This window comes from Drosophila teissieri, chromosome 3L (genome assembly GCF_016746235.2).
Source record: "Drosophila teissieri strain GT53w chromosome 3L, Prin_Dtei_1.1, whole genome shotgun sequence".
NCBI classification, from domain to species: domain Eukaryota; kingdom Metazoa; phylum Arthropoda; class Insecta; order Diptera; family Drosophilidae; genus Drosophila; species Drosophila teissieri.
The window spans coordinates 12,709,839-12,735,742 of NC_053031.1; the positions used below are offsets into that span (position 1 = coordinate 12,709,839).

At 44.1% G+C, this 25,904-nt stretch overlaps 4 protein-coding genes across 5 annotated transcripts in view; 3 read left to right on the top strand and 1 right to left on the bottom strand.

The window, feature by feature from the left end:
* The window catches only part of LOC122618650 (transcription factor kayak), a 32,346-nt gene extending 16,783 nt beyond the window's left edge, over nucleotides 1-15,563 (top strand). The window contains exons 2-8 of the mRNA XM_043795233.1: nucleotides 5,878-6,305; nucleotides 6,375-6,482; nucleotides 8,794-8,872; nucleotides 10,529-11,406; nucleotides 13,220-13,357; nucleotides 13,698-14,419; nucleotides 14,543-15,563. Of these exons, the coding sequence (XP_043651168.1) occupies nucleotides 6,161-6,305; nucleotides 6,375-6,482; nucleotides 8,794-8,872; nucleotides 10,529-11,406; nucleotides 13,220-13,357; nucleotides 13,698-14,419; nucleotides 14,543-14,629 (2,157 nt within the window). The 5' untranslated portion in view covers nucleotides 5,878-6,160 and the 3' untranslated portion in view covers nucleotides 14,630-15,563. The remainder of the gene's footprint in view (nucleotides 1-5,877; nucleotides 6,306-6,374; nucleotides 6,483-8,793; nucleotides 8,873-10,528; nucleotides 11,407-13,219; nucleotides 13,358-13,697; nucleotides 14,420-14,542) is intronic.
* LOC122618652 (serine protease 1) lies at nucleotides 196-1,214 on the bottom strand. The gene is made up of 2 exons (XM_043795236.1): nucleotides 434-1,214; nucleotides 196-381 (listed from the first exon to the last, which is right to left on the bottom strand). Coding segments are annotated over exons 1-2 (777 nt in total). The 5' UTR covers nucleotides 1,209-1,214; the 3' UTR covers nucleotides 196-379.
* LOC122618651 lies at nucleotides 11,691-13,050 on the top strand. Of its 2 annotated transcripts, XM_043795235.1 has the most exons (2): nucleotides 11,691-12,049; nucleotides 12,113-13,050. In XM_043795235.1, the coding sequence occupies exons 1-2, from the start codon at nucleotides 11,744-11,746 to the stop codon at nucleotides 12,968-12,970; spliced, it is 1,164 nt and encodes a 387-aa protein (XP_043651170.1). In that variant the 5' UTR covers nucleotides 11,691-11,743; the 3' UTR covers nucleotides 12,971-13,050. The 2 variants fall into 2 exon arrangements, with proteins under 2 accessions (XP_043651170.1, XP_043651169.1); XM_043795234.1 differs by having other exon boundaries at nucleotides 11,691-13,050.
* A 1,522-nt stretch (nucleotides 15,564-17,085) lies between the features above and the next one.
* Nucleotides 17,086-19,456, top strand: LOC122617407 (pickpocket protein 28). The gene is made up of 6 exons (XM_043793258.1): nucleotides 17,086-17,654; nucleotides 17,716-17,976; nucleotides 18,040-18,244; nucleotides 18,301-18,571; nucleotides 18,627-18,885; nucleotides 19,024-19,456. Exons 1-6 carry the CDS (start codon nucleotides 17,104-17,106, stop codon nucleotides 19,268-19,270), a joined length of 1,794 nt encoding a protein of 597 aa, XP_043649193.1. The 5' UTR covers nucleotides 17,086-17,103; the 3' UTR covers nucleotides 19,271-19,456.
* The last annotated feature ends 6,448 nt before the right edge of the window (nucleotides 19,457-25,904 follow it).

Sequence of the window (25,904 nt, forward strand, 5' to 3'; positions counted from 1 at the left end):
TCGGCCGCTTGTCCGTATGACTGTCCGTCCGTCCGTCTGACTGTCTGTTCTGTTCTGTGATCTCGGGAACTAAAAAAGCTAGAAAGTCGAAACTAGACATGCAAGTTCTAGTGACACTTACGCTCTGCAAGTTTGTTTCAGAACGTTGCCACGCCCACTGTAACATCCACCAATCACCAAACACTGCCGCGTGCATATTTTTAAAAAATGATTTTAGATTTTTTTTTCATTTCTTATATGTTTGGACAATTTCTATCGATGTCAAAAAAATTTTAAAATTTCTCTCTTGCACTGTAACTATTTGAGTAAGGGGTATCTGATAGTCGATTAACTCGTCTGTTTTTTTTAATAGGCTGCATAATTATGGCATCTCTCCGATTTCTGAAATAAATCATATTAGGAATTTACGCTCTTTTGAGTCAAAGTAATTTACATTTGGGGTGATTTCCGAATCCTACACCGGATTTATACTTTATCCACTTTATGTGATCGCTGACACGGATGTGTACCGATGGATATCCAATGCTGCAGTTGCTGGGCCTGAGCCATATAATACCAATGAAGGTGGGATTATCGCCCATCGTGACCACTGCACCGCCCATGTCGCCCTCACAAACTCCTTTGAAGCCCTCTCCGGAGGTGCACATCTCATACGGTTTCAATGGCGTATAGTATTTTTCGCACTCTTCGTTGGAAATGACCGGCACTTCTATGCAACGCATCCAGTCGGGCAGCCTAACATGTCGTTTTTCAGTTCCCCAGCCACAGACCATGGTCATGTTTCCGAGGAATCGGTTGTGTCTTGTTCCATAGGCTGGAACGCGAACCCGGCTCACTCGACGGTCAAACGTTTGGTAGGGACACTTAACCAGGGCAATAATGCGCGTTTTGTCATAGTGAAAGAAGAAGTTTTCCCTGTAGATCCTATAAATGTCATAGCCCCAAAATGCTCTTCTTGATCCGAAATGGGCCTCAATGTACTTGAACACCAGAACATCCTTGACTGTGAGTATCCATTGATTCGAAATTATGGTGCCGGCTCCGAATTTGAGTGAGGATAGTGGACTTTTGGCGTATACGATTCCAACGAGGTAAAGGATTGTATAGGCCTTCGCCCGATAACCACCGCTGATCCTGGGGCTTAATTTGTTTTTTTCACCGACCGAAACAGTTAGTGATAATACCAGCAATACCACAACAAGCTTCATCGTCAAACAGTAACAATGTGTTACTTTATTAGCAGAGTTTTGAAATATATTTGTGGTGTGTCTAATCCATTTTCTAACTTAATTTTAGTTTCTACTTTTTTTCCATTTCATTTTTATAATATTATATATAATAATGCACAATACTCATTAGCTAAAAATATTTGTAGGTATACATTTTTTGAAGTAAAATAATACCTGTTGGTAATTATTGTTATTTATTTTGTTATGATCAACACGTATATTGGTATCTCACAGTTTTAAAGCGTGAATTCCTTGGCTTTTTGAATTGTTTAAATACTTTTCCGATTTCCCCGCGGCACTTCATCCATTGCAAATTTAATTTATTTAATGAGCATCGCAATAAAACGCATTTACTGTCAAGTGATAAAATGGTATTGCAGCTACGAAGCCCGATGTTTTCTTTTTTCCCCCATCCCCCAACCCCGCCCCTCGGCATATTTTTCATTTATATGTGGTCCACATGTCAGTAGCATTTTCCACCCATTTCCACAGCCTGTTGACAGCAGCGGCAATTATTAACTTTTGTGCGGCTGCTGCCATGGCGCCGTGTGTTTGTTATTAATTTCTTGTTATTTATGCAAATAGTTGGCACTTAATACGCCTGTAAATATATTTAAATATTTGTATCCGTTTTTTTGTGTTTCTTTTTTGCTCACTCTTTTGTAAATTGTTTTGTGCATTACGATAAATTAACAGCAAACAAAAAGCAACAATGCTCGGCTAGTGACACGTTCTCCGCTTATCGACAATTCTGAGTACTTTTCCGGAATTTTTAAATATTCAAAATATTCAGCATGTACAAAGTATGAATTTCATGCCATGGATGTCCCAAAAGTTGGACTCCTTCCACGCTGGTCTAGTCCGAGTTCCATAAACTCGGCTGAGTTATCGCCACCAGACGTGAAGTCATCTCTGGGCACAAGTCGATGCACTGAGAGAAATGGCAAACTTCATACCGTTTTAAATATTTTGCTGATACTTGCTGATATTTTGCTAATACGAAATGTCATATAGAAATGATCCAATATTAACTTTATTATTTAGTTTGTTTGATTTAAATTAAATGGACGAGCCATATTCTTCAAGTCAGGTTTAAATATTCTTAAATTATTAAATAAATCAAAGTTATTAAATCATAATAATTTCCTATTTCGGAATGCCTAAAGTGTCACAAATGTGCCATTTACTTTTAGGTTTAGAAACAACCATCCTTTTAATATTAATGGAGAATAGTTTTGTTCAGTGCACGCATGTGGATTCTATGCTTTTCGGAAAGGATTCTGTGTGGCCCGACCGGGGTCACGTCTGCGGGTCCTTGTTGGCCTGGTCTGCCATGTCCTGGCCCGACTTCGTCCTGTTTGACTGCTTATGAATAAAGTTGTTTGCTGGCTTGTCAATGCACACATGGCATCACCATCCTCATCACCATCATCATCATTCCTCCAACATTTCGGTCCCCCTTTCAATTGGGGTTATTTGTCGCTCTATCTGCTTCAGATCGGTGGGTGTGTGAGTGCCCCTTTGTTGACTTTTCGGCTTTCAATGGGCCACGGCGTCTATTCATTTTTTGTGCTGCGCTATTGGGGTTGCCATCAACACCACACCCCCCACCCTGCCACCACCCCCTTGGCCCCAAGCAATTTGAAATGAAAAGTTGTCTGCCATATAAACATATGTAGAGATGGAAAAAGAAAACGCAAGATGATACGATACGAGTAGTAGGCAGTAAATAGCAACAGGCGTGCTGACGAAATGTGTCCTTTGACATTTGATCGCTCGCCACCGATAATCCTGACAGCATCGCATCGTTTGGCTCTTCAACAACTCCGGCAGCTTAATGGCTTTCTGCATTATTTATGGCACGTCGAGGCCCCATCAAAACGCTTTAACACCAAACTGCTGGTTAAAAAGTATCGGGGAGCGGAATGCGAAATACTCAACTAGGCAGGCAGCGAAATGTAGTCCACAGAGTCGTTGACTTTAAGCCGTAGACAATGCGGGGCATTAGGCATCCCGAGCCTGGCCGGATGCAGCAAAAGTAATTAAGCACTTTTTGGCAGGGTCCATTCACTAAGGTGAGAAGGTTGAAATACATCCTAATTGTTTTATCGTTCAAGCCTGACGCTCCCTCAATGTTTTTAGTTCCTCAAGAATTTTATAACTATTTTTAAAGGCACATCAAGGTAATGGTTGCACACTTTCTGCTTATTCCAGGCTAATTTAAATGCCTTAGTGATTTTTAGAGTGCTGTAAGTGGAATGCATTTCAATTTTAACATTTCAAGCAGAGCATTAAATATGCGACTTTTCCGGAGTGCAACTCCTGTTTGTGTGCCTCTACCACACTCAATTACAAAGTTCAGCTCACATGTGGCTCAGCTCAGCTCCACGTTGGCATCCTGAAGTTTATCCGGCGACGACTTTTACTAACTCACTTGCCACGAAGCGTCTTAATTTACTTTTGCGCTCGGGCGTCTGGAAAATAAAAGTGCACACGGTGGCAGCCTTTGTCCTGCGCCTAAAACGACTGGCAGGACTCGCAGAGGGGCAGGGAAAGGGTGTGGAAAGTGGGGATTGCGGCAATTTCCTGCACATTTTCTAGCGGTTGAACTTGGGCTGCTGACTTGCTCCGTAGTGCAGTTAATTATAATTAAGCCAAGTTAACTAACCACTTGCAGCACTTGAGAATCTCCATTGCCACACTCACTAGTCCACAGGCTTAAGCACAGACACCTTTAATATGTCAGCTTGCCTTATTGTTGTCTTAATTAAAGTTGCGTTCATTAATATGCCGACAGGGACGAAAAGTAGGCCACCAAAACTGTTGCATATTCAAACGTTTATTCAATGTGACTTCAGCAGGAGTGTTTGCTACTATTGTTGTAGGATTTGCACCATGACGAACAGCAGACTTCGAGGAAGCTGTTATGTCATGCACTGTGGAAAATCCTAACTTTTTAGGCTTAATTATTTAAGGCAAATGTGAATAATAATATGCTGTTGCTGTGAGTAGCATGATCATGTAATATAATCAAATACTCATCAAATTCTTATCAATTCTATCGTCTGGAATTCAAATGAAAAGGGAGTTTTCAAACTTATCAACTTGGCACATCTGAGGGTTTTGTTTGCGGTGCATTCGCCATCGGCGTTATTCCTTCATTTGCAAGGACAATGCGACACAAAAATAGGAGCCGTTGAATGAGTGAATGAATGCCTGAATGGGTGAGTGAATGGATGAAAACCAGACAGAAGACTGGCAGGCAGGAATGCCATTATAATAAATAAAGAGTCTTTCACTCATAACTGGCGCACAATGCAGCCAAAGCCATGAATATCCCAACTCCACGCTACTCCTTTTCTCGTTCCTCCGTTTGATTTATGCCAAACAATGCGAAAACGCTTTTAATAAAACTGATGGGAAAAGCCGTAGATACCGATCAATGAATATTTACCAACCTAAGTAATGCAGTTTTATGTCTAAACAACTAACGGAGTTGCGAATGTTGTATTCTAAACTGGACTAGGTACTAAATGGTATATTTCATTTCTACGGCTAGTAAGAACTTAATAAAAAGCGACACCATTAATTACACTAATGCATTTTAATTTATTGAAAGTAATTAAACTTTATAGTTGATACTACTTCATGCATAGATACTACTGTTCTGTTTTTTCCATTTCAATAATCTAGTCTCCTTCTTTTATTAGATTCAAGTTTCAGCGCCAAAAGCTTTCACAATTAACACCAACTGGCACACCCATAAATCCGCAATAAATTCTTTGGGTTGGGGATTGCATAAAAATCACATTAACAATTTGCTAGTACACGAGTATTTTATTTTTATGGCTGCATGTTTTATTTTTATTTCATGCACGTCTTTTGTACATTTTAATGCCCTTCAGCACCCACACTACCACACGCACACTATGCAAAGGAGCCACACACGCACACATTCAGCACACATGTTGCCACAATGGGTGTGATGTGGATGAGGGTGTGGGTGTGGGTGAGTGGGAGTGAATGGGGTGGGGTGTCAGACAAGGACGCACTGCACTGTTGGCATCGAAAGCGCAATAAAAACGCTTAATTTTTCACTTTTTCCTTGTTGTTGCCGCTTCGGCACCTCTTCTCCATTTTGTATTCTTTTGCCTCCTTTTTTTCCAAGGAAGGATAATGGGTGTGTAAATGGGTGTGAGTCCCTGTATGAAATGGCTTTGAATGTTATTTAATTTAATAACAAGCTGAAAACATGTTTCCAGTGAAGGCAAAAGGACATCAGTAGAAGAGGATATTTAGAAGAAACATAAAGAAGTAGCAGGGTGTGCACAGCTGCTCCAATAAATAATAAAATAATTCCAAAGAATCCAAAGCATATTTATTTATTTATTTATATAAAAGAAAGTTCGAAAGCATATTAAAGTATTAACCGATGAAAAAGTATTTTTAAATGAAAAAGCTTTTGCAATTTAATTGCCTTGCATTAAGTTAAAAATTCCCCAAAATCAACAGGACAACGTGAAAAACCGATACCCATATAAATAAATGAAACAAAAACACGGCCATTGATACTTTTTAAGCCCATCGGCAAACAAAAGCGAATGTGATTTTTATTTATTGTTCACGGAATTTTTCTCTTATTTTCCAGATTTTCCAACGATACCGAACAATCTGCGGCCGCTCACAGATTTGGATTCGTTAAAAGTGAAAAATCTGCCGGGCGAGTTTGGGGGGAAAACAATCCGACTGCAAATGCAATAAGCCGTCAACAAAAGCCCCGTCTTAGCCACAGACAAAAAAGGAACAACAACTAGGGGGACAACAGCGGGGTTTTCGCCAGGATTGCGTTCTTGTTATTTGAACACAGGTGCGCCGCGGCTGCGCCCGTGCCCGTGTCCTTGGCAGGATCTGTGACGTTGCCAGTAGCCACCATGAAGCTGTCCAAGCTGTCCAACCAGACCAACTCGCAGGATCCGCAGGCGGTCAACTCGCGCATCTTTGTCGGCAATCTGAATACCTTCCAGTGCTCCAAAACGGACGTGGAGCGCATGTTTCAGATCTATGGCCGCCTCGCGGGTAAGTCCTTGTCATCCAACAACCAGCTTCCTTCCCTCTTACACTGAATTTCCCAAAAACATCCTGCAGGCATATCCATGCATAAGGGCTATGCCTTTGTGCAGTTCACCAATCCATTCGATGCTCGGAATGCCTGCCACGGCGAGGATGGCAAGACGGTCCTCAGCCAGACATTAGGTAAGGATATGTGTCTTGCTAAATGTCCTGGAGGCAGCTCGTTTTCTGATTATTTTATTTCAGCATTTGACAAGCAAATAAAATATTTAAATCAAGAAATATTGTTGAAGATTTTGAATTGTTCTTTGCTTTGCTTATTAATCAAACTGCATGTTAAAAAGTTATGGTGGATTATAACTGTATAACCTTTGGTAATTCAGCCTTCTCACTTTCATTACCTGAATAACGGGTATATGTTAGTCTAGACATGTTACCTTTGCTTACCTTTAAAGCGCATGGAAGTTGTCTTAAATCTGTGCAACTGCTGCGTCCCACAAAATCGCCGCTAACGAAGGCTGCTGCTTTGCATAGACATTTTAGACCTTAACCCTCGTTCTCGTCCGCGGCTGGGCCAAGTTGCATGTTCGCGGGATATCGCCAGTTATGTGGCTCTGAAAGGAGTTTGGGGCATTCGTCAGGTTAATGGCCGCCGGCAGCGGAAGCGTTGCACTGAAATCGAACAAACGCGCGAAAAAAGCCACAAAGGGGGCGATGGGGCAACAGAAGAAGGTGCGGATGGGTTGCCTTGTCCTGGCTTATGGCTTACACACATACACACACATTGTAGGCAATGGTAATGAAGGAACCGCCGACGATCCTGGCCTGGCATGTGTAGTGGCCATATCTCCAGGCACCCTCCGCACTAATGTCTGAGTATTTCGACGGGCGGAAGTCGCTGCCGGCCGCAAAAACTTAAAGTGCGGCCGACATAAATCTTGGCACGATACTTTTAATGAAATTTCAATGTTGTGCCAGACAGTCGACTCACTGTCTTTTGTATCTGCCGTTTTCCCTGACTATTCGACTATCTGACAGTCTAGTCGTTCGGCGTTTAATGAAATAATTCAACGCCAGTTGCAGCTGCCATGTTGACGGTTCTGTGAATCTCTTTTCTGCTTTCTTTTTTTACTCTTTTTTTGCTTTCACTTCTCCAGTGCGTGTCTCGTGTGGAGAACAAGTTAATGCACTTAGTGCTCTGTGTCGGCTGATGATGCTTCTGCTGCTGCTTCTGGCGGCAACGCGGCGGATGCTTCATATTCATACGCCCCGTGCGCCGCGCAAACAAAGTGAAATTGCCAGACTCTCATGGAAAATACTCTCCCGCTTATGCAAATGCAGAACGCTAAATGCGAAAATGTGGAATGCTAATTCCACTGATTAGGAAAAGAAGAACCGACAACGAAGTGCCCGGCATAATATTTCATTGCTACGCGCCATTGACTTTCAAGCGCTGCAAAACGCGGCCAGGCCAACTAAAGCGATTTACACTGGGATGGCTAGCAGCGGGGATGGTTGGCTGGAAGTTGTGCAAATCCTTCTTACGCTTTTATCCTTAATCTTAATTATAGCCTGCCAGCCCAACAGTCGGACAGTGAGGCAGTAAAATGAAAAACACAAATAACAAAAAAGCCAAGAAGGAAATAGAGCAGCTGAAAAAAGAAGAAGGTCTCAAAGCATTCACGCCCGCTTTTCTTGCAGTATTTTCTTTTTTTTTGTCTTTTTGTAAGCCAAACCCACCAATTTGTAGATAGCTCTTGGTTCCTCTGAATTTTAGCCCAGCTCCTCGTTTCCAAAGGATTGGAGGCGCAGCCGTCGCACTTCAAACTTTGTCATGAATTATGATGAACGAGCGTGGGCTGCGAAATCCTGGCTCTTTCCGAAAAGCTATCCGTATCCACCCTTTTCATAAAAAAATCAGATGCGGTTAGGGCTTGTAAAGCTATTCGAATACACTTAGGGAATTGAAAAGAATAACTAAAGTACTTAAACAGAGTTAAATATGAAATACGATGTAAGAACACCAAAGAAATATAATATTATACAAACTGTGTAAAAAAAGCTTTCTAATTCCGGAAATGCAGATTGGCATTTATATTTTGAAGAGCATCTCTTCTTCGACTACATATAGTATTTTGTCCTTGCTTCAGTGCTTTTTTGCATAAACAATAACTGACAATGTACTTTCTGGCTTTGGCGCACTTTTATTAAGATTAATGATTGGGGTGCAGCCAGATTGAATTAACCGAGAACTGCAGTTGGTCAATGAAAAAGCATGCGCATAGAAAGAAAAAAACAAAGCATTTTTAATCACTCACATTTTGTCTATTCATTTGCATAATGAAAGGAGTGGGAATGTAAAGGACCGCCTTTGTGTTGCCAAACAATGACTTCAAAGAACACCGAATTTTTGTGTACTTATATATACTTTTGGTATATAATACAGATTGCCTTTTGTCATTAAGCATACCCCATTTCAAATTCCCATTTCCAGATGTCAACATGGTGGCCGAACCGAAAGCGCATCAGATCGGAAGGAAAAGGCAGAATGTGAGCAAGACCGGAAACGATTGGTGAGTTACCAAGGATACCAATGGGGCTCTAGCCTCATTTCAATTTAATCTAAAAGTTAATTTTGCTCAATTTAACGCCGCCATGTGGCATTCACTTGCACTCTATTTACATATCATTTAACGGGTGGCTTTTTTTTCGGGTGTCCGCCACCCAACAAATAAATAAATAAGTAAGAAACCATTCATCAGGCGATGGGGTCGCCCTTTGTTTCAACTCCCCGTCCGGCATAAAATATTTGGCTGTCAACGGCTAGCCGGGCTTTTTGCGCCCCAACCGGAACCAGGACACTTCAGGCCAAGTTCTCGTCTCCATTTCTCTCTCCTCACTTTCCTTTCCTTACTGTGTGAGGGTCAGTTTGGTGTGCCATGTAGCCATACATACGTATACTCGTATGTGTGGGTATCCTGTGGATCCTGTGAGTGACAGTTGCAATGTATGCCATAATGTCCTGGCGCTGACATGTGCACTTGTTTGTCTTTGTCGTGGCGCGGCCTTAATGATGACTGAGCGACATTCACAATTTATTTGGGCCTTGTGCCCCAGACCTTCCAGCACTCGTGTGGAAATATTTAATTTCAGCTTAATGACGCCGAAACGAAATGCCAAATGCGTTGGCGCTTTCGCTTTAAAAAGGACATCGATGTGAACGGCCATGGGAGAGTAAACGGGTACGGGAAACCCAACCAACTGACATCGACTTGATTGTAATTAAAACGCAAACATGTCGAGGCCCCCTTTCCGTTCTATCGAAAAAGCATAGCTATGTCCAGGTGCTCTTGCTTGTGTTTGTCATTAAACGGCTGCTCACCTGGTTTCCCCCTTGTGACCGCACACAAACTGACCGAAAAAGCCACAATTGTTGCACTCCACCGAACCACCCACCCACCCACAACCAATGCCCCCACTCATTTGACCACAATTGGTTGGCTTCGTTAGGTATGAAGGGGTGTGGAGGGGATGGGGGGCATTTTCGTCCTGGCTCGGCATTTGTATCAATCACTGGCAACATGACCCAACGGGAGACCCCGGCACACAAACACACAAGCACAATTGCCAAATGACAATTCAAACGGCGGCAATGGCAGCCTAAACAAATATTGACGGACTGATGGGTTGAGGAAGTGACTGACATTGAGAATGGGCAACAGTTGGCAGGTTGTTCATTTGCAGTTAATGAGGGGCAATTCACATTTATGGTTGGGTTTGATAAGATAAGAAAGTTCTATTTAAGATAACTATTATGAATAGGAATTACAATACACCATGTAATTAAAATGCCTTACAATTCTTACAAATAAGAATTAAGAGTATTTATGAATTAAGAGTATATCAGCAGGGTATTGAAAATTCGTCGCTTTCACCAACGCAGAACTATCCTGTTCCCTACACATTTCTGAATAGCACACTTTTTTGGGGTTGACGCTGCTGACACTTCAATTAGCGGACAAATATTTGTTGAGCAGATTACGACGTCTAAGCGGACACTAGTATACTTAACGCACTGATAAAAAAATAAGTGAGCTAAAACCAGACATCAACACAAATATTTTGTTAAAGAATTACTTGTATATAAGCCAAAATAGTTTAGTATATATAGTTATATAACCAATTAGTAGTTGTTTTTTAAACATACTTGTTCTTTTCTCTCCGTGCAGGGACTACTTCTACGACAGCTACTGCTCCTCGGCTCTGCTGCGCGGCGGCGGGGGTGCGGGCGGGGGCGGTTCGAACGGAGTGCGGGCCAAGAAGCGGAAGCGTCTGATGACCAACGGCGGCGGTCTGGCGGTGGCCGTGCAACAGCAACAACAGCAGCAGCACGGCCAGCATCATCACAGTGCGGCCGCGGTGGCCGCTGCTGCGGCAGCCGCCGTCCATCAGCATCAGCAACAGCAGCAGGTGCAGCAGCAGCAGCAGCAACACCATCATCAGCAGCAGCAACAGCACCAGCAGCAGGTTGCCGCCGTTGCGATGGCGGCCATGGCCAATTTGTTGCCGCAGCAGCAGTTGCTGCTGCATCAGCAGAATCTGCTCTCGAATGCGGCAGTGGCCACAACGGTAGCGGCGGCACCGGGTTCCATTCACTGGTCGCAATACAAACAGGAGCAGCAGCACCACCCACATGCCCACCACCCGCACCATGCCCAGCAGCCGTACGGATTCCAGCTGAAGAGCAGCGTGGCTGTCCAGGCGACGACATCGCCGCAAAATGCAAAGTCTGCAATAATTGCTAATCAAACGGCGCTCGGCGAGCCATATCCGGTTGGAGCCGCTGCCTTCGCCGCCCATCAGCATCAGCAGCAGCCGCATCAGCAACAGCAACATCAGCAACCGTTGCTGCAACCCTTGACTCTGGCATTGTCCCCACAGCAACCGCAGCCCCATCAGGCGGCAACGCCACTACAATTGCACGGCCAATTGATGCAGCAACATCAACAGCAGCAGCAGCAGCAGCAACAGCAGCAACTACAGCAGCAGCAACATGCTCAGGAGCAATTAAGTTTGCATCAGCAATGGGGACCATTCAAAGTCTACAGTGAGTATTGACTCCAGTTTGCTCAGAAGGCTGCTGGCCCATTGAGGGATAAAGCCGGAAAAGCATATTTTAATTATTATCTGTGGTGTTATCTTGGCAGTTACCAAAAGAGCAGTCAGCTTTTATAAGTTAGTAAAATAGCGGTTAGGTTTTCTCCTTATACCTGACTGCAAAGATGAGAGTAGGCAGCTTCAAGATATTTTATGGTAAATTAGAGACAGTCATGGGATTTTATATATATTTTTTAAATATATCCCCTTGATGATTTGCGTCTAGTTGTCCTGGCTTAACGGGTCAAAAATGCTGACGCCTACGACAGACTCTCTGAAAAAGAGAAATGAGTCACATTGCCATTCTCTGGGCCATTGCAAGCGTATTCAGTGTCGTTCAGGGTCAACAGCAGGTTATGCCGATGCCAGTGGTGGAAACCCCTACACCGCAGCCTCTGACTGCTGATTACGTGAAGGGAATACTCAGCCTGAAGAGCAGTCTGCTGGCCAACAAGCCGGCCTTGGGTTACGGCCCCAGTCAGCAGGTGAATAGCGCCGTGCCCGTATCCGCAACCGGAATCAGGCCAGGAATGCGGTATACACCGCAGTTGGACGTACAGCAGCCACCAAGTCAGCCGTTGCAGGAGATTAAGGTTGAGCACGTTGCCAGTTTGAGGCCATCCGCGATAGCTCAAAGCAACCTTCTTCACTCCCAGATGCCGCCGGTCAAGCTGAATCGATATAGCCAGGAGTTCCCCGCCTTTCACCTGTTCCAGCCGCCATTCGTGCCACTGCCGAAGAAGCAGGAGCGACAGGAGTCACAGGATCCGCCGCCAACTGCCGAGCAGCTCGAGTTGCTGCAACAGTTGTCCGAGTTCTTTGGCCAGCGACAGCAGTTGCAACAACAGGTGCGACCGCAGGTGGCAACGAACTGCGCTCAAGTGGATCAAGATGAGGGAAAAGGAGAGTGCGAAATACAATCGAACACTGAGAGCTGTGACTCCACCAAGGAGCCCAATAAAAATGAAGAGGAGGATTCCATATCCGTTGATGTGAAGAACGAAGAGCGGGAAACTACTACCACCACTGCGAAACCAATTGTGCCTCCAAAAACAAAACCCACTAAGCCTGCAAACGTCAAGTCCACCACCCAAAAACATTTGACAACGCGTGCTACCAAAAGCACTACCAGAAAGCTGCCCTGTTGCACCAAGCCCATGAATCAAGGCGTTGCATCTGCTCCAAATGTCATCAGCTTTTCACTGAACGTACAAAATGAGAATGCCGAGCAGTCGAAGGCCTTGCAACAGCAACCTCGAAGTGGCAGACACGCCATTCAGCCTGACTTGCGCATAAATGCCATTACGAACCTACTGAGATATCGCAGAAAAAGGGCGCAGGGTGCAGCTCCATATCCCAAACCCTTTTCTTCACAAAAGGATCAAGGATTGCAGTTACAGAGCCGATCGAAGCGAAAAAGAGATAAGATGCTGGACAAAAATCAACTGCTTCAGGCTGAGCTAAAGATCTGGCCGATTGGCATAAAGTCGAATTTTGTAGAACGATTACACTGATTTCGCAATAGTAATATATTTTTTAAGCCACAGAAAACGTTTAATGCAATGGTTTAAATAAAGAAATTAAAGAACTTAAACTGTTAGTCTTATAGAAATATTTTTAAAATATTATTTTTAAGCAGCTAGCATAGTACATTCTTAAAGTTCCTTAAAATTTAAGCTACAAGGATAAAACCGACTACTTTTTCACAGTTTTTCACTTACGGTCAACATGCTTTTAAGACCTATCCCTTTGCATATTTACAGGCAATCCGGATACATTAATCTGCGGCAATTGCCGGGAATCCTTTGGCGAGCTGTCTGAGTTATTGGACCACAAGAAAAGTTATTGCAAGCTGAGGTTCACATGCAAGTGCCAGGATGTTGCCTTTGCGGCAAGTGCAAGTAAGTGGGCGAAACGGGCCTCTTTGACTGGGGGTACTGGGGGCGTGGCAGCCTGTCTGTCTGTTGGCAATTAATTTATGATTGTTAAACACTTTTTGCCCTTGCCCCGGCCAAAAGTGTTTGTCTAAGTCGTACTGGCTGGCACTGGCTGTGTTTGCCAGTCAGCAACATCTGTTGGCCGGGCAGCAGGATGTCTGTGGGTTCATGTCCTGCGGCTGCTAGCAAATGCATTTAAAATTGAGTTATTTATGCGCCAGAGCCTCCGATGTCTGTCCTTCTGCAAATTCCAACTTAAATAACTAATTAATTCTCGCATGTTTCGCATCCCCTGCCCCAACAGAGACTCCGCCGACGAGCGCCAAATTGCTGTGCGCCGTTTGCAAGGATGCGTTCGTCAATCCTTGGGATTTGATGGTCCACGCACAGGCCGCCCACATGGTTAACATTTACGAGCTGGGCGATGATGAGGGCAGCAGCAGCAGCAACACCACCACCGCCAGCAGCAACAATGTTGCAAATGCAGCCGTGGAGAATGGACATGCCATCGCCGATGAGGCTGCCACAAAGCAGCAGATGCCACAGATGCCAGCAGATGCAGCAGATGCCTCATCAACACTTAACAAGGAGCCCAATAACAATAATAAAATTAGCAACAACAACATCAACAGTGAGGCAGCCATCAATGGCCACATGTCGCCCTCGGGAACGGCCATCATTATGGCATCGGGATCATCGACTGAGAATGGAATGCCCAGCGACATGGACGCCAACTGTCTGGACATCAAGTTCAGCCTCAGCGCCAGTCCCAAGGAGGCGGGTGACATGATTACGGCGACAACAGACAGTGGTTCTCATGTGCCAACGATTCCATTACAGGATCAGCACAGGGATGATCTCTCCCTGGATGGACGCATGTCGAGCAGCTCCCAGCAGACCCATCACTCCGACGAGCTGAACGTCAAGTTGCTGAACGGCTCCGTCTCCTCGAGGGGCAGTTCGCCCGGATTGGAGGCGGATGAGCCGCCGGCCACCAGGGCTTGTATTGTCCGCACCTTGAGCATTGTGAGTATGGATGATCCTTGACCCCCATCAATTAAGGCTAAACGAAGAAGTCATCTTTCACTGATTAGTTACTAGCTGTATCTTTCATCTAATAAATGAATATATCTTTGATTTTAATTCCAGGAAACTGCCGGTTCACCCACAGCGCCAACTGCCAATACTTTGGGGCTGTTGTCCAACAGTTTAGGCCTGGCTCTCGCACCGCAATAGGTCAAGGGTCAACAGCTTCTGGAAAGGCTTCAGAAGACGCCCTTTGGAGCGGTGTTTCTTGTGCTATCGTAGTGCGATACAAGTGCAATTTCTTCAGTATTTTTTAACAGACTAACCTTGGAGGGAAGCTAATAAGCCGGAATGGAAAAGAAGAACGAATAACGTAAATTACAGCAAACATATCATTTTTAATTAGCCATAGATATGAAATATGAGCAGCTATAGTATATAAAGTGTACTGCGTACTGTGTACTATATCAATTACAGCCATGTGTACGTTTATATGTAATGTATTTGTATTCGTAATTGTAACTGTAATTGTAATTGTAATTGTAATTGTAATGGTAATTGTAACTGCAAAACGCCTTTGTGTTTGTGTTGTTTGCATGTCCTTTGGGTTTATCGTTTCAAACGGAAGAGTATTTATTTGGGTTTCAAAACTGCATAAGTGAACGTATAGGTAAAATTATGGAAAGCTTAAAATGTCATCGCCTGTCGGCGGTGCAAGTTGAATGGTAATCGAGCTTTGTATATATGGATATATGGAATAATACGGATACAAATTACGGTATTATAAGATCATTGTTATTAACCGGACAATCGTCTGGTGCCGGCTTTAACCGATGCTTATACTTTGGATATAATTTAAGGATTAACCTAATCCTAGTTGGTACCAAATTAGCCCACGCAAATTGTATATCAAAAGTAGCATAGTGACAACAGGTGTTTCAAAAACAAATTCGGAGTAACTTGCTATACATTATCTAGAACCATAATCAAATATGCGTCATATTAATAGCGACTATATTCTGTAATAACTATATCAAAAGTAGTGGCTATGTAAATAGGTTAATCAACGTATTATGTACTTACCAAACCAATTTGTAAACAGTAACAACATTCAATTCAATGTCCTCCAGCTAAAGCATATAAACCAACAAACGAAATGTATTATGCTAAATGAGAATACCAAAAATATATATATACAAATATATAGTTTATTGAGACTTTCAATTGTTTTGGTGGGCCAGTTGTAGCTAAATTAAAGTGATTTCCCCAGTTGAATGTTGGGGGCGACGCATCAGAAATTCTATTTCGCAGCTCATTAAAATAAATGATGGCCAGACTTTGCCAGACAGCAGCGAGAAGTGTGTAAATGTTTACGGCTGGCAAAAGGAACAGGTAACAGGTAACTGGTAACAACGGCAAGTGCAAGGACAATGCCAACATTGTTGAAGGCACAGCGTCACAATAATGAAAAGTCCCCAACAAAGGCAGCAGCCCCATTTGCCCTTTTCTGGCGCCAGTTTTCCAGGACCTACGAAAAATTTAGACACAATGCCCCCAAATGCAGTTCACTTTATTAGAATGCGCAACCAAAATGGTCGCATCGTGTTGCGCCGTGTTGCCTGTCGTCCTGGCTGCCCCCTTGCCTCTTTGTTGCGTCCTTGCCGCTGGCCACTGCATTTCCTAGCTGTGCTCTCATTGAAGGGTGGTTACATTTTGATACACATTTGATCAATTTTTAAAAGAATAAATATATACTATATATTATTCATTAAAATATTGATGGACTAAAGTAGCATTTTTAAATAATTAGAATATTTAACTTATGTGTTTCATTACCAATAAATTCTCTAGGTAAAGTCTTTATTTACTCAGCTTAAGGTCAAGGATCAGACAATCTTGCAAACAAGTAATAGTCATTGAAGAACTTTTTTTTATGTAGATAGAGCATTTGCTAGTCGCTTTTTGTTATTACCCAGTACTACCTTTGTTCAGCCATGTTTAACCTGAGGATTTGGGCCGACATTGTCGGCGTCTGCAGCCGTTTGGCGTTTTGTTTCGAGGTCGAGTTAAGCGCCTGCAGTCAAGTGGCGTCGAGCGGTGGCCGGGATTTAAAATGCATAAGCCCGCGTGGCCGGAAAGTAGCCGTTTTCAATTTGGCCCTGGCCATGCGGACCTGCACCTGTCGCGGTGGCCAGCTGCAGATGAGGATGTGGCCCTGGTGAACCGGGGGCTTGGTGAGCTTCAAGTGCGCACTGGCTAATTAGAATGCCTCGCCTAGTGCAGGTACTCAAAGGTAACATTTAGCCGGGCATTGGGTCACAGTTGACAATTACGTTAGCTGCAGGTGGGTGGGGGGAAGTTTTCCAGTTTCTGGGCTTCCTCAACCGTTTCCCCCACCCCCCCTTTGGGGATTCCGGTGCTCCAGAGCGAGCTTGCAAATTACGCCAGCTTAGCGACATGAAGTAATTGAAACGCCACCGAAAACGCCACCTTCCACCTCACGCCGAAAAATTCGTGGAAAAGTATGCGTGCCGCGTTCGCGATCCGCCGGGACTGACCACCGGTTCCATCCCAGGAAACCCTAGGCAGCCGCACCCAGCACCGGGAACGGTGGGTATATAAAAGCCGGAGTCTTGCGTGCGCACCGCTGACTTAGTCAACGCATCTCCAGCACGCCGGACCGGATGTCGACGGAGAGCACACAACCGCATACGCCCAGCCATGAGGTGGCAGTGCGTCCGCCGCCCAGTGCCGCCAACCAGTGGAAACGCGCTGCACTGATGGCCCGGATGGCACCGGCATTCCGGGAAACCGTATCCGATGACAGCGAGGACGAGGTGGACACCAAGAAGCAGATCAAATACGGCAGCGGCTTCCAGGCGGCCAAGGCCATCATACACGAGTACTGCGACTACACGACCATCCATGGCATCCGGTATCTGGGCGAGAAGAAGCGACCGCTGCTGGAGCGACTGTTCTGGATCAGTGTCCTCGTGCTATCGGTCTTCACCTGCGTCAAGCTGACCCTTAATATCTGGGACAAGTGGAACAACAATCCGGTGATTGTCAGTTTTGCCGAGAAATCCACTCCCGTCTGGCAAATCCCGTTTCCCGCTGTCACAGTTTGTCCGGAGACAAAAACGCGGCGTGATATATTCAATTTCACCGATTCGTATCACCAAGTGCGTGATTTTCAGAGCAATGTCAGCGGCATAGTGGACCTCACCAATAAGCAGTAAGTAATGGCGCTTTTCACACCTAAAAAGAAGTGTACATCAGGGTAAATTTGTAAACAGAAAGGGATTATATGGCGCTGTGTCGCAGGTTTGCGAGCCACATTTGCATGACGTAACACTGGGTAATAAAACGCGGAGGGGCATGGAAATCATAGACGCCCTGACTGAAGTATCGCCCCACTTCGATGACACCTATCTGAACTGCAAGTGGCGCAACTCTCCGGTTAAATGCAGTGACATTTTCCACAAATTTGTGACGGAGGACGGCGTTTGCTACAGTTTCAATTCACTCAGTCCAGCGGAGATTTTCCGGGCGGAAGGGTGAGCTTGGACTTCAAGTTTGTGAGAAATCCAAATTCTTCTGATACACAAGTTCTGTTGCAGTATCATACCCGACTTTATCTTCCGCGAGGAGAACCGACTGTCCATGGACTGGAATGTGGAGGATGGTTATAGCGCCGGTGCGGATACTTCGCCTTATCCAAATCGAGTTTTGGGCCCAGGAGCCAGAGCTGGCTTATATCTATTCATGGGTGGTGCGGAGATCGATTTCGATGACATGTGTCGTGGGCCAGTTCAGGGCTTCAAGGTAAAGTCTATTTGGTGTGCTATTTAAAGATAATCCATTTAAGAGAGTCCTCTTAGATTTTGTTGCACACACCTGGCGATGTGGCCCAAGTGTCCAAGCAGTACTTCCGTATACCATTCGACCAGGAGGTGCTTATATCCATTCGTCCCAAGATCATTACCACTTCGGATGGTCTGAAGCACTACGAACCCAATCGGCGGCAGTGCTATTTCCAGAAAGAAAGGGAATTGCGTTACTTTAATATCTACTCGCAGAGTAATTGTGAACTGGAGTGCCTGGCCAACTTCACGTTGACCAAATGTGGCTGCGTCAAGTTCTCCATGCCACGTAAGTTTTATGCCTGGATTGTCCATTGGGATTTATTTAACTGGTTTTGTTTCAGGTAATGTAAATATGCCTGTTTGCGGTGACGCCAGCCTGAAGTGCTATAACCAGGCCGAGGATGAGCTGCTGCTCAGGGAATTCACACAGGGCTTGGTTAACGCTGGGGAAAATACACGGGGAGAAACCGAGTGCAACTGCCTGCCATCGTGCACTTCCATTGCCTACGAGGCTGAGATCTCCCAGGCTGATTTTGATTACAAGACAGTTATCAATACGGATACTCCAGAGGGCAAGGAGGAGCAGGAGAAGAGACAAGGGTAAGGCTCGAAGTAGAGAAATCCTCTTAAAACGTATTTATTCATCATGACATTATTAATTAAGTCATAAAAGCATGAAATTCTATATTTATTATCAAAAATGTTTTCTTTTTCTTCTGAAACAATACCTTTTGACAGCATGAAGATGTCCCGCGTGTCCATCTTTTTCAAGGAGGCCCAGTTCCTGACCTCTCGCCGCTCAGAGCTGTACGGTACCACCGACTTTCTTGCCAATTGTGGTGGCTTACTGGGCCTCTTCATGGGCGTGTCCATGCTGAGCATCGTGGAACTGATCTATTTCTGCACCGTGCGCCTCATCTCGAACCTGAGGATGCGCCGCAAAACCCGCAAGGAACTGCTGAAGGCGGTCAACAAGGACGCCTAATCGCAGGACCTGCTGCACAGCCTACAAATAATCCAGAATCAAGTGAAACCAGCTGAACTGGAAGCCAAAGTTGAGCTGACTCTGCTGCTCTGTGTTTGTGTTGCGTTAAATGTTAAATCTGCAAACAATGAAAATAAAGTTGTACTCAGCACTAGACGGCAAATGCAGTCCTCTACGAGTATCTGTTCCGATACGACCCGCATCCTGCCAAAATCTCTTCTCTCTTCCTCTGTATGTGTGTGAGTCTGTGTGCATTTGAAATGGAATCAATTATTTTATTGTGTGATTTGCTGCTGCCTTCGCATGCGATGCGATGCTATTCGATTCGATTTCGAAAGTCAATAGACAACGTCGTCGAAGACTCGTGGACAAAGTCAAAGGGGAGCTACGCATCTCAACTTCCAGCTCATATGTTATGCAGGGCCAATCCTTTGATTCAGCCCAGGATATCCGAACATATCCTGATCCCAGGAGCATGGGTGGTATGGGGCATGGGGCATGGGATACCTTGGCTGGGCAAACACTGAGGCAATCCCAGCACTACGTCGTTCAAGTTGTGCGTGCGGCTCTAATGGAAATCCAATTGAATTAAGTTAATTATGTTGGCAAATATTTAAACAATAGCAGCAATTTATGCACACCCAACCCGGGGACTTCACATCCTGCAGGCGCTGCAAAGTAGGCTTTAAAATGTGGCCATGCACCCGCCTGTCATTTTGTTTAATTCAATCGGCTGCGTGTGCATTATGTACGCCTCGTACATTTTCCGCCAAAACTTTGCGCAACAGTTGTGCGAGCCATGAAACTGCTGAAATTCGCGGGGAGTTCATTACGGCAACAAGTGTCGAAATGTGTCGAAATATGGCAAATAAAGTTGACACATTTGCATATGCCTAATAAAATTTTCATACCCAAACACGGCGAGTGCAGCGCACATTGCACATCGGGCACGAAATCGCAGTCCACATCCGTGTCCGCACTTTGGCACTTTCCATCTCCATTTCCATCTCCAGCGGCTGCTTTTTGCCTTTTGTGGGCCACTTTTTACTTTCCGTGCCTGCCAATTTGATTCACATATAAAAATGAATTTATGACAATTTCCGGCTGATGGCTGCCAAGGCTGTCTCGAGGGCTTTATTGATTCCACACACGGCGAGGGTGGTTTCCAAAATATTGCAACGCTTCTTTAAAGCATTTTTTACATTTTTAAGGCTCTGTGAATATCGCGATTTAAATATTTGGGCTATCACAATTTTAATTATATTTTACTTTTGTGTAGATCCCCTTTGCCATTTCTTTCAGCAACTCTCGGCGAGAGGATGAAACTCTTATTTTGTAAAAGTATCTTCTTTTGGGCATTGAGTCTTTGTCATATTGTCGTTTCAGTCGCCGGTAATGTGACATTGACTATTAAGCAGTAAAATCAACTCAAAGTCGGGCCAGGCAATGTCAGTAATCAATTTGCAAGTAATTTCTGCACGGTTCCGGTTGAGTTTTCCTCCCTTTGTGATGGCGGACATGAATAAGTCCGGGATAACATGACACTTGACATTGAGCCGGAGGTCGGCGGGGGGAAATCGTGCACTCGCGAGCAATATCAATAAAAAGTTTTCTTCGCTTTTTGCAGAAATGGCACGCAAAAAAAAAGTACAATTTGTAATTAAACTTTAGCACAATGCAACTCAAACTGTCCGCAGTGTCTGGCAGCGGCAACAAAAAACCATCAGCAGCTGCATAGCAACAGCCAATAACAAAGTGCAAGACGTGCTGCATTTGGCCAGCCGTTTGATTTGCTCGGCGGTGCTTTGAATTTCCGGTTTCCTGCTTCCGGTTGAGGAGCCCACAGCGAAAACAAACGGCGAGTATCAAATAATATTAGAGAGATATGATTGGACTCTAACGTGTTATTTATTCGCAATCTCAATGGGCAGTTGGTTCTCTTACGTACATAAAAAAAGATATGGAGAAATTCGAAAGAAACAAAAATACCCTCTAATATTTTTAAGATTTTTTTGTAAGTAAACAGATCTTCTCTTAGACGTATAAAATACAAATGCTGATCATTTTTAGACATAACATGAATACATTTAAGTAGTAGATATTCAAGTTAAAAACTCTCCGAAAACTTTGAAATATTTGTGAAAATGCTTTTCTCAACTATTTGCAATAGGCGCTTTCCTTTCCCAGTCCAAACTGCACCGTTCAGCACTTGTGCAGCTTATGGCCAGAAAGGATGAGGAAGTGGCCGCCAGGCAGCCATGTTTGTTTGTATTTATGTCGGTTTGCCGAGCAACGTTTTGCGGCATTCAGACATTCAAATGCAGAGTGACTACAGCACGCGGCTGTCATGTCAAGTGGTGGCCCACCTGGAGGGGATTGGTTTGGAGGGGATTGGAGTGGAAAGTGGATGATGACTGCTGCCTAGAACTGATTGCTTAAGCGGAAATGACTTGAATGCCTTCGCTATCGCCGCGTCACACAGGGCGTATGTGGAATTTCGCACTCGATTGCCTTGGAGGCGAAGTTTTGTGTAACGCGATTAGCGGTTTGCTCAACGCTCAACGTTGTTTTGTTTGCTGTTGTGCCTTAGTCCTTGTGCGAGTCCTGTGGAGCAACACCTCAGCTTTGGGAGCGTGGAGTCCCCGAAACACCGGCATCGATTGCAGTAATTGCAGTTGTAGCGCGTCTAAAACTTTAACCGGAGTTGGAAAAGTCATTAAAAACTTGCTCCCAACTTTGGATACGAATTAGAATTTTTGATTAAATTGCTTGGCTGGCGAGATGCCTGGCAATTTACTGCGACAAGATGGGACGAGACAATTAATGAAAAATGCATAAGCCAAATGGCGAATCAATGTATATCGTGACACCAATTGCGAATTAACACCCTCATAGACGAGCACTCTTCCATACCAACTTATGTATGTGGCATCATTGTCACGCAGGATTCGCTGCGGCATTGGCACTGGTATGTGGCATTTGTATGCAAACCGCGCACTAAATTAGATTCTTTTTTACTGCAGCCACATAGTCCGCTTGATGATGAGGCGATGACAGGGTCTTCGGGTTTATTTTCCTGCTTTTCCCGCTTTTCCAGCTTCTGGCCATAAAATGCGTAAGCTCGTTAAAATTGCACGCGACGCGCCTCTTATAATAATGGCAATCGATGGCTGACTGAGGATGCCGGTTAGCTGAAGGATATTGATGGTGCGACATATTGATTTGGCTCCGCAGGATTCTCGCTGCGGTTCATGGTGAATCAGGGAGCCGAGAGCCGAGAGTGGAGCAAAGTAAACATAAAATCGTTGATGGTAAGTGGGTCGCGTAAAATAAATAGAATTCGCAGTACTTGAGCTTGCAACCTGTTGTAGTTTATGATTTCTCGTAAAATTATGTTCACCTGTGGAAATCCAAAGCATCGTAATTAATTTTTCAGTGCTATGGACATGTCAAAAGTTCTAACACTATTCTATGAATATAACCCATTTGTATGCGACTTTTGTAAAATCTGCAACGGACATTCTGCATGGAAAACTCTAATCCCATTTCTAAGGTTCCAACAACTGAAACCGGAGTTCTTACATTTCCATTCATATTCAGTTTTATAATTGCTTTTGCCGGGGAACAGGACCCAAAAATCTGCACCCAGAGAAAATAATATAAATTGAATTCACTGGCGCAAGTTCTCGAGCTTATTATGCATTACCTAATGAAAACTGGGCCAGGACCAAGGACCAAGGTCCCAGTACCAAGGACCAAGTGCAAAGGAACGGAGGAACAGAACTGGCAGCCGCGTAAGCAAATAATAAATAAATAAATAAACGAAAAGCGCAAATAACATTTGAGAGCCAGATTTAATTTCTAACGTTGAGTGCGCATATTAAAACAGTGGGGATTGGGGATGAGGACGAGGATGAGTCTGCCTGGTGGAGATTGGTGGTGATTGTGGTGGCCGGGGATTTTCCGGGTGGAAAACTGAGCAGACAAAAGGCGGTGGAAAACCTTGCTGCGAGCAACAAACAAAGATGATGCGGATATCACTGAGCTCGGTGTGGTGTGTCGGAGTCTGTGGATATTATATGGAAGTGTATATGGAAGTGCAGCGGAAATGCGGGAAATCCGGGACTATGGGATACCCCCCTCCCCCCAAACCCAAGGTCTGAGTTCTGCCGGGCCTGGGGATATAAAAATAAACAATCAAAGCGGGCGGCAGAAGGCGTAATAGAAGTTGGCGTGAGTAAACAATGAATTACGGAATCATGAAAGCAAATTGACTTTAATGCAAAAATCAAATATTTACACAGCGCGGATGCGGGACAAGGACTGTCGTGTGGCTGTGAATGGTGAGTGGGAAAGAGGAGGCAATGCAATTGCAATTGCCCGCCGAAAGAGACGGCAATAGACGGCAGTTCCAGAGACAAAAGGCAAACAAACAAACACACACACAGACAGACAAAACCGAATGGAAGAAGCAACGCATACAAATCGAGGTTATGTTAGACGTCCTGACTGCGAACTCTTTCCTCTTTTTCCCAAAAATTTGTTTCGGCACTTAAATGCCAATGCACACAAGCCCGGAAAACACACTGATATGCAAGTTTGAATAGGGCTGCACAAGAAAAAATCCACATAAGTTTTTAATCTTAGTAGCGGGTACTGAAATGTTATCATAACACTTCGAGCTTTTGCTTAAAATAGTAATACTGGGTAACTATATATTCCAGCATGCCACTGTAGTGTATTCCATTAAAAGGTGAAGGTGTCCCTCTAGAAGATTAGCCTTTCCACAAAATTCACATGTAAAGGTGGTCAAAAGTGTGCTTTGAAACACATTTTTCTCTCTGCATAAAAAGTAAGCATTTCCTTTTGGGGGTCGAGGGTCAAAAGGGGTTTAAACTGCGGGTCAGCCTTTGTGCGGCATTGGATTGGTCTGCGGCGTTTCCGGTTTTCGAGTATACGTTATTAGCTCACTGGGCGTGGATGCGGTCCAGCATGGTCTGAATTTTACGATTTCATTCATTTTTGTGGCTGCCATTTGGCGCCGCAAAATATGCAACAAAATTTTATTTGCCGAAATAAGAGCTCGAGACCTTTTTGGCTGGCATAAAAATTATATTATAGAAACTATTGGGCAATGCTTTGGAAGTAAGTGTGAAAAACACTTAAAGGCAATCGTCTCTCAACGTAATTTCCCCAGGAATTTGTCAATTAGAATAGTCGCTGGAAAACGCTGGAAAAACACAGCACCCTTGTAATAAAGCACGTAACAGAGGAAAAAATGCTATGGTGGATAAAAAAAGTAGTACAGACCGAATTGAGAGTGGTAAAATTGGGTGAAAGAGGAAACATCACACAAATCTGAAAACCATAAAAGTGTCGCTTTCAATTGTTAACCCAACTCCCCAGCTTCCCAACTACAGGCGACAATCGAAGCCAACAAGTGAAATTGAAACGTTCAATGGATAGTGCGGAGTCCTGAAAGGATGTACATATGTGGGCACGAGGGGCATAAAAAGGAAACAGGATGGATGAGGGTGCTCTAGAAGCTCACAAGCGCAAATTGATGATGATGTAGTGTGTGTGCCTGCAACTGTGTGGCAGGATGCTCGGCGAGATTTTTTATGCATCCTGACATGGGTTTTGCGAATTTATAGAGGGAGTTCAGGGCTTTCAAAATTATTTATACATTTTATACCTATAAATACACTTTTCTTAACTTATTTCTGAAAAACATGTGAACATAAAATTATAATCGTAAAAATGGTTTTACTTTTGACAGAGTACCGCAAGTCCCCAGTGATTTTTATTCCAATACTTTATCACTTTCTCAGCTGAACTGAGAATGATGATGAACAGCGATGATTGACACCACGCCCGGCAATAAATTTTTAATTTTCAATGCTTCCCGATAGACGGAAGCGGGTCTGATGGATTCATGCCCACATCCTTGCCTCCAGTGAGCTTGTTAAATTCAAATTAGAACGCTGCCAGGAGCATCGTTCTATGCGAGAACTTGCCGCTGACAGCGAAGATAAATGACACAGAACTGCGATCGCAACAAATTAACCTTGTTAGAGGCTGCAGCACAGCAGCCTTTATAGTCGTGAACCAGGACATAACTCCAGCAAGGACTCCGACTCCGAGGACACCACCAGTTACAAGTGTATGTAATTTTTTATCGTCTGCGACTTTCGACTCTCCACTCTCCCACTGACGACGACTGACTTATGAATGGCGTGTGCCAAGTTGAGTTGAGACAAAGCACTGAACAAAACCTTATGGTTTAAATGTTGGGAATAATAATATTTAGAAAACTAAATGCTAAAAGATTTTTTTAGCTCTCCAAATGAAACATATTACATTTTGTGGCTGCTTTAGTTAGATTTATTCGATTTTAAGAATGGGAATGATACTTTGAAACTTTATTGTGAACATTTTCAGTGACCCCTAAACAAAGAACGAACATTGGAGTATTAAAACTATGCATATATTTTTTCCAGTGCTATGAATACGCTGCTACTGCCACTGCTTTGGAGTCGATAAATCAGTTTGTGTATCAAATTGAATTCACGAGCGTGCACATGACACCAGCCCACGCACATTTATCAGCCGATTCAGGCGAATCCTGCGGAGC

Coding starts and splice junctions, on each gene's coding strand:
- LOC122617407 (XM_043793258.1), top strand. CDS start 17,104: ATGTCGACGGAGAGCACACAACCGCATACGCCCAGCCATGAGGTGGCA. Junction 18,245..18,300: donor GGCCAGTTCAGGGCTTCAAG/GTAAAGTCTATT, acceptor GAGTCCTCTTAG/ATTTTGTTGCACACACCTGG. Junction 18,886..19,023: donor GAGCAGGAGAAGAGACAAGG/GTAAGGCTCGAA, acceptor ACCTTTTGACAG/CATGAAGATGTCCCGCGTGT.
- LOC122618652 (XM_043795236.1), bottom strand. CDS start 1,208: ATGAAGCTTGTTGTGGTATTGCTGGTATTATCACTAACTGTTTCGGTC.
- LOC122618651 (XM_043795234.1), top strand. CDS start 11,744: ATGAGTCACATTGCCATTCTCTGGGCCATTGCAAGCGTATTCAGTGTC.